This window comes from Solea solea, chromosome 4 (assembly GCF_958295425.1).
Source record: "Solea solea chromosome 4, fSolSol10.1, whole genome shotgun sequence".
In the NCBI taxonomy this organism is placed as follows: Eukaryota; Metazoa; Chordata; class Actinopteri; order Pleuronectiformes; family Soleidae; genus Solea; species Solea solea.
The window spans coordinates 1,686,461-1,694,672 of record NC_081137.1 but is presented as its reverse complement, the minus strand read 5'-3'; the positions used below and the strand labels follow the sequence as shown (position 1 = coordinate 1,694,672).

Sequence of the window (8,212 nt, the reverse complement as noted above, 5' to 3'; positions counted from 1 at the left end):
TTTTATTTTTTGAAGATGTTGAGAGCAAATGTGTATGTAATGTTGTTGTTTTTTTTAAAAAAAACAAACAAACACATACATTTGAAGTAAAAGTTTTTGGAGAAATTTTGCAAATTTGTTTGGGGACCACAAAAGAAAATCTCCCGTGATCCCGACCCAGTGTTTGGGAACCATGTGAGGCTGCATGTGATGAGTCATATGTCTTGGAAATGTGTGACTAACCAGTTCAAAATAACCCGCAACGGCAGCGAAACGACACATAAAAGTTCTGTCTTTGTCGAGTTGAGAGCAATAATTTGTCATTTTTGTTAAAAAAAGGAAAAGTTGGATCCACATGTTTTGAACTTAATTGTGTATTTAACACCAAAGTGACTGGAAATCTAATTATCAAGCACAGAATTAAACAGTAAGACAACATCCACGTGGTGATTATTATCACAAATATTATAGATTAACTTTCTTTATCGCTCTTTTATATTATTTGTTTATGTTACTTTTACTATTTGTTATTGATTTTTCATTTTTCTTCATTTACAAGAACTTGAAGAAAGGTGATTTAAGTGTTTTATATATTCACATATATATTTAAAATACCTTATATAAACTCTTTATTGTTATTATTTTAAAAGTTGGAGCTCTGCAAAACACGTTGAAGCTGTGTGGGTTTTTTTTTCATATTTTAGTCAAGATAAACAAATCCTGTGATAAGAAAAACGAAAAAATTCAATTTCCAAATTCCACCTGGAGAAGCTTAGATACTGACTTTAAAAATATTATAATTATTCCATTACTTACCTGATTTTTGTTGCAGAGTGATTCAGTGAACAGTATTTAAATATTTGGATCATTTTTTATTGATAATAATTCATATTTTACATCTCAAATAATAATAAGAATCATATAAATCATATAAAGCAACAAAAGCAAGGGATTATCTGTGTCTAACCTGGAGACCCTCCCCCTTTGACCTTGACCCCGCCCCCTCTGGGAACACCTTAAGGTGATTAGCACGATAATTATTCCATCATTTCACCATAGCCTGTGTGTGTGTGTGTGTGTGTGTGTGTGTGGCAAAGTAAATGAAGCATATGATTAATTAATGTATTAATTGCAAAGGGAGTGAATGAATGAATGAATGAGTGAAGGAATTCCTGCTGCATCCATCAATTAATAATCCCTGTGTGTGTGTGTGTGTGTGTGTATGTTCACATAATCAAAGCACTTGTAATTTGTTGCATTATTGAGCAAATGAATTTCAGGAGCTACTGTTCACATCACACACACACTTAAGGAAACACTTAATCAGTCTGTGTATCAACCAATCACCGATCACTTCCTTGTCTTTGTCCAATGAAATGTTCTGTTTTTGTCGTCCTCGCAACATGAACTAAAGATGAACATATAACTTATATCTTATTTTGAAAGCTGTTTGTTTTTATCTCGATTCTGATTCTTTTTATGGTTCTGATAGTGATTTGGATTCTATTTCTTATTCTGAATATGTGTCTGGTTCTGATTCTAAATCCGATTATTATTATCTAATTGTTTTCTGATTATTTTTTATAATTATTTATGTTTATGATTTCGATATTATATATGTATATATTTCATATCTAACTCTATTTTTCATATTCTGTGCTCACTTCTGATTCTGACAAAGTCTTTTTTATCTAACTCTAATTATGACTCTGATTCTGTTTCTGCTCCTTTTTTTGCTGTTTACATTTAAAACTGTACAAGTTTGTTTATGTGCTTTAAACCCTGTACATACTGTACATGCAGCCTATAACACACACACACACACACACACACGTGTGACATGATGATGATGATGATGCAGAGGTGAAAAGTTAGAGAACAAAAACAAAACAAACAAAAACCCAACACAGCCTCAAATATCCATTTAACTGCAGCTTTGAATAATTTATCAAACCAAAAAATCAATCATTTCTCCGCGCGATCATCGCCTGGAATTAGCATTTTTTCACACAGGCAGGAAAACGGCGCAGTTGTGCGCATGTTCGTGTAAATGATTGGTGGTGATGATCACACACGCACACGCGCGCACACACACACACACAGCTTTTATTTCAGTTATTTTCACATCTGGAGTTATTTTCTTCTCCTGCAGGTGTTTCTTCTTGTGGATGTTTTATTTTTTCCAAACAGTGCAGCTCCTTCGCAGAGCGCTGAGGGGGCGTGGTCAGTTGCGTGATTGGCTGCGGCGTCCTGACGGACGGAGGGAGGCTCCGCCAATGAGGAGGAGCGTGCGCGCACGCGCTCCAATAATAAGAGCTGGAGGCGAAGAGGAGCATCTTTATTATCACAGGAGTCATTTGCAGGAGGTGAAGGAGGCAGGAGATCCTCAGGAGTTTTACCTCTCTTCCTTTTTTCCCCCTCCACTCGGAAACTGTTTCCACGAAATTCTTCTTCTCCTCGGAAAACTCTGCTGTGCGCGTGTTTGCAGGTGTTTTCCCCCTTGTTTTTCCCTCTCTCTGAGGCGCTTTCATCGTAGAAATCCACCAACACTGAGACGAACGAGGACGACGCACAGCGACCCTCCTTCACCTCCGCAATCATGATGTCGATGAACAGCAAGCAGCCTTTCAGTATGCACCCGATCCTGCACGAGCCCAAGTACACGCCGCTGCACTCCAGCTCGGAGGCCATCCGCAGAGCGTGTCTGCCCACGCCGTCGGTGAGTCACCAAACTCCAAACTCCAAATCCTCAGATCCTCAGATCCTCAGATCCTCACCTTTACAAACTAAACTTCATTAAGAAAATGCAAAAATAAAAGACACATAACTTGTTAAAAAAAACAACCGACTTTCTTTTTTCTATATTAAATTGCGTAAATGTGAGATTAAAATCTAAAAACTGCAGGAAAGTCTGACTTTAAATTGTGTCATGACTCATTTCCGTCAAAATGTCGTTTCCAAGTAATTACACAGAACGAACATGCAACTAATTTGAACGATATTCAAAAGTTCAAATGTTTGACTTTTAAAGTAAAAAAAAAAATAGAATCCTGAATCAGCAGAAAAAAAGATAACTTGAAAATTCTGAAATTGTAACGTGTGATAATAACAATCATACAAAAATAACTGTATGGGCTGTGGATCACAGTCTTTACGCACAAACTTCGTGCGTAAAAACGCACTGAAAGCGTCTGTATTCACGTGAGTTTGAGAGGGAGAAACTCTGAGCGCCTGTTTTCTCATATTTTTCCTCCACATTCATATTCGAACTCAGCCCGGTCTCAGTCTCATTTCATTGTCCACAGAAATTATTCAGGAGATCGTAAATATTAATTTTAGATGAATATCCAAACACGCTGACACACTTTCCTCACGTCACGCGCCGGAGGAAATCAAATGAAATGAATACAAACACAGCAATGGATTCTTTTTCCAACGGATTCTTTTTAGTAAAATTAATCATTGACGCTGTGAAAAACTGCACTTTTAAATTGAATTAAACTAAAATATGTATTCTCCTGGTTTATAATCCAGTTTGTGAAGTTTGACAAACGTGAAGAAAACCTGAAATTGTATTCAATCATTTAAAATCAACGAGATTATTTCGAGTTATTCTCAAATGAGCTTTGAATCAAAACATGTCGATTTTTTTCGTTTATTGTTTATTTTTGTGCACGACAATAGAATAAATGTGTATTTATGGTTCCTGTGTTTGAGTCAGATTTACCGAGAATGAAAGTAGATATTAAATAATAATGATTAGATCTGTACGTGTATTAATGGGTTCAAACCAGCTGTAATTGTGAAAATGAACGGTTTCTTTTTAATTGGATAATTGATAATTGATTGTGTTCCTTGGAAAATGAAAGTTTCACTTGTTTCCTGCGTAAAAATGTGTTTATTATGAAAATCAAATCATTCAAACCTGACAATGAATGATTAGATCAATGTTTTCTTTAAGAACATTGGCGTTTTATTTAAAATTATATCGTGTTTCGTGCGTAAACGTCAAATTTATCACAACAATTCTGCTTGAAATCCCTGCGTAAAAGTCAGACGTATCATGATGAAAGGAGATGGTTTAAATTGGATGAACGTTAATCGGGTTAAAGTCATCTGTCTCACTGACTCCTCGCCTCTCGTCCCCGCAGCTGCAGGGCAACATCTTCGCGGGCTTCGATGAGACGCTGCTGCAGAGAGCCGAGGCTCTGGCCGCGGTGGACATCGTGGCGCAGAAGAGTCACCCGTTCAAACCAGACGCCACCTACCACACCATGACCACCATGACCAGTATGACCTGCACGCCGACCTCGTCCTCCGCGCACCTGCACCACCCCTCCGTGCTCACCTCCCACCACCACCACCACCCGGTGCACCACCAGCCGTCGCAGGGCCTGGAGGGCGACCTGCTGGACCACCTCACACCCGGCATCTCCCTTGGAGGCATGTCGGGCTCGGACGTCTGCTCCTCGGCCTCGCACAGCCACGCCGCGCACATGTCGGCCATCAACCACATGCAGCACCACCACCACCACTCGCAGTCCATGAACATGCACCCGCACGGACTGGGCTCCCACGGCTCGTTGGGCGGCTCCGGCGTGGACGCGGAGCCGGACCCGCGGGAGCTGGAGTCGTTCGCTGAGAGATTCAAACAGCGGCGGATCAAACTCGGGGTGACGCAGGCGGACGTGGGCTCGGCGCTCGCCAACCTCAAGATCCCCGGGGTCGGGTGCCTGAGCCAGAGCACCATCTGCAGGTTCGAGTCCCTGACGCTGTCGCACAACAACATGGTGGCGCTCAAGCCGATCCTCGAGGCCTGGCTGGAGGAGGCGGAGCGCGCGCAGCGGGAGAAGATGGCCAAGCCAGAGATCTTCAACGGCGGCGACAAGAAGAGGAAACGCACGTCCATCGCGGCGCCGGAGAAGCGCTCGCTGGAGGCGTACTTCGCCGTGCAGCCGCGGCCCTCGTCGGAGAAGATCGCCGCCATCGCGGAGAAATTGGACCTGAAAAAGAACGTGGTTCGGGTTTGGTTTTGTAATCAGAGGCAAAAGCAGAAACGGATGAAGTTTTCCGCCACGCACTGAGAGAAAACAAACACAAAGACAAATCAGAGACAAACAGCTGCTGCATCACTGTCAGAAAAACACAAAAACAAGGTACACCGTTGTGCCTTTTTACTCATTTCATCATTTTCTGACGTAAAATGTCTTTTCTCTGAAATGACATTTTTGAGGTATTTTCTTTGGCTCCAGAGTCTGAAGAGGAAACAAAGTATTCAACACAAACCACAAGATTGTTTTACATTTTTTATCGTCACCTTTGATTTTTTATATATATATATATATATATATATATATAAACAGTTTTTTTTTGACTAAACATCCTCACAGGAACTTTTTTAATTTTATTTTTTTCTTATTTTCCTGGAAGATTCAACATCAGGATTCAACGGTGTACCTTTGTTTTTTTTATATGATTTTAAAAAGAAAAAAAAAGATGAAGAATTCTGACAGTGGAGCGTCGTTGGCGCGTGCATCAAGGAATGGGAAACAGAACTCACACGAGCTTCCTGGCTGCACGCGACACTTTCTTCCACCTGAGACACGTGACGAAGAAGAAAAAGAAAAAAGAGGGAACGTCCTTTTTTCAACCACATGGCAATTATTGTACAAAATAAATTAAGAATAATAATAATAATAATGATGATGATGATGATGAAGGAGAATCGAAGGGTAATTGTTATCATTATCCTCCTTAGTTGGAATAGCGTTTTTATATTTATCATTGTACATATTTGTGAATATGTTGCACCTCAGTGTGTGGGTAAAAAAAACAACAACAACTCATTGAAATGTATGATTTTTTCCATTTTTTTCCCCTTTATTTTTTTTTCCTATTTTTGTTTGTTCGTTTCCCTCCCAGGTGTTTGTTTATTTATTCATTTATTTATTTAATCGTTTGATTTTACGGTTTTGTGGGGACCACACACACACACACGCACACACAGCACTGAAATTAAGGGTTCGTGGTTAAAAAACACTGCATGGTTTATGCGTAAAAAGAAAAAGGAAGAGGTTTTTTGTTTTTTTTTACTGTGTGAAGTGAAGGCATTGCAATAAGGGGAGGCACGAGCACGCGCACGAACACACACACACACACACACACACATCCACGCGGTACCACGCTGCCGTGTGTCTACCTCATTACGCAAGTGTTGGCACGTTCATGGTGATTCTTCTTTTTTTTGGAAACACAAAAACACTGAAAACACGTTAGGAAAAAGAGAGAGCAGTAGAATCTTGTTTTTATTTTCCTTTAAATGTATTTATTTGTTTGTTTTCCACTGGTTTGTTGGTGAATTAGGCCTTTAGAGAACGTGTAAAACCTGTTGTCTGTTCACTGCAATGATGCTTTGACAATCAAATTATTATTATTATTATTATAAGTTGTTCTGCCCTTTTTCTGTCCTCACGAAAACGTTTATTTTTGCTCATTATTGTTATTATGATGATGATAATAATAATCACCTCTGTGGAGCGCACTTTGTAGATAATCTGATGAAGGGAAAAATCGTCGGCCTTATTTATACATATTTTTTCACCTCTTATGAGAATATTTTAACTTTTGTTATGTTTTATGCTCATATATGTATTTGTTTCCCTCTGTTTTTATTTATCTTATTTATTTTTTGCTCGTATTTATTTAAACTTAACTTATTTTGAAGCAGAAAAAGAAAAAAAATCATATTTCATTTGTGAAAAGTGTGCTTTCAATGTGTCTGTGTAAAAGCGACAGAAGCTGAAATAAACCGTGCACGTTTTACTTCATCCTCTCACAGCCTTTCTTTGCAATTACACGCAGTCTTCTTTTAAATTAATGCGTAAAAGAAATCGAATTTTGACTAAACTGTCAATTTTAGAACAGCTGTAGAAAAGCAAATGAAGTTGTTATTGTTCTCCTTCCATAAAAAACAACAAGTTAACAATTTAAAATGATTTAACCCCCAGATTAAGGTGTTAAGTGTCATAAAAAGGATGCGTAAAAACGTTTTTGTTGAATGTAAAACGCTTATATCACATTGACATCGGCAATCAAAATGTTAAAGGTCTTTTTTATGATACACTGAGTAAAAGACATGCGTTAAAAGATGTTTTGCGCATAAAAACAACACAAATATGCATCTGGAATGACATTATTAACTGTTGACTGTGCTAATGGTCTTTTACATCTGCGTAAAACCCATGCGTAAAGGCACATTTTTGCATATAAAACCAAACAAAACAATGCAATGATATCACATTTATATCATAGGTGTGTGTGAAATTCTTGAGTAATAATAATAATATATCAGGAGATGCAGGTTTGGACGGTATTGGAAGGGAAGATGTGCGTAAAATGATTGCGTAAAAACAAGGTTTTGCGCGTACAAACGACAAAAAAGGGTGAATTTAAGATGATTATATCAGGTTTGCATTAGGAGATGAAGGTGTTCGTGGTCTTTCACAGATTTGGTAAAAATCCATTATTAAAACATATTCACTGCATAAAAACAGAAACTCACGTACATTTAAAACGATTATATCAGGTTTATTTCAGCAGATGGAGGTTTAAACGGTACAGTAAGGGAAGGTGTGCGTACAATCAATGCGTAAAGGCACATTTTGCATGTGAAACCAAACAAAAACCTGACTTTAAACCGATTATATCAGGTTTATATAAGTAGTTGTTGAAGGATTTAGGTAAACTTTCATAAACACAACAATAAAGTGCACGTTTTAAAGAGGAGTTGACGGTTTGGATGATATTTGACGTAGAGAGACGAGCGTCAACTCCCTTTTCAAGCGACTTTGTGCATGAAAATGTGCAATTAAATGTGATGATATCGAGCTATTAAGAGCAGATGAAGGTGTTAATGTTAATGGTCAGGATTCAGAGGAGACACAGATGAAATGGACAAGTGCAATGTGAGCTGAGAGCTGCAGCTCGTGTGTGTCCCACGTCTCCTGGAAACAGTCGCTGTTTGTGCACAGGGAGGATGAAGAGCAGGAGGAGGAGGAAGAGGAGGAGATGAGCGCAGCTGCCGCTCTGAAACAGGAGAAGCCTGGAGGTGAAGGAGGTCCCGCCTGAAAGCTGCTCCTCGGCGCTGATGAATAGGATTTGATACTTGAGTGACTCAATATTGATCAACTTGGTTTTGGAATGAAGCGCGTGAACACTGCGCTGCGCTGCCGCG

The 8,212-nt window shown here is 39.1% G+C and overlaps 1 protein-coding gene across 1 annotated transcript; it reads left to right on the top strand.

Annotated features, from left to right (window-relative positions):
• The first annotated feature begins 2,313 nt into the window (after positions 1–2,313).
• Positions 2,314–5,321, top strand: pou4f4 (POU class 4 homeobox 4). The gene is made up of 2 exons (XM_058627467.1): positions 2,314–2,698; positions 4,131–5,321. The coding sequence occupies exons 1-2, from the start codon at positions 2,579–2,581 to the stop codon at positions 5,061–5,063; spliced, it is 1,053 nt and encodes a 350-aa protein (XP_058483450.1). The 5' UTR covers positions 2,314–2,578; the 3' UTR covers positions 5,064–5,321.
• Positions 5,322–8,212: the final 2,891 nt, after the last annotated feature.

Coding starts and splice junctions, on each gene's coding strand:
- pou4f4 (XM_058627467.1), top strand. CDS start 2,579: ATGATGTCGATGAACAGCAAGCAGCCTTTCAGTATGCACCCGATCCTG. Junction 2,699..4,130: donor CGTGTCTGCCCACGCCGTCG/GTGAGTCACCAA, acceptor TCGTCCCCGCAG/CTGCAGGGCAACATCTTCGC.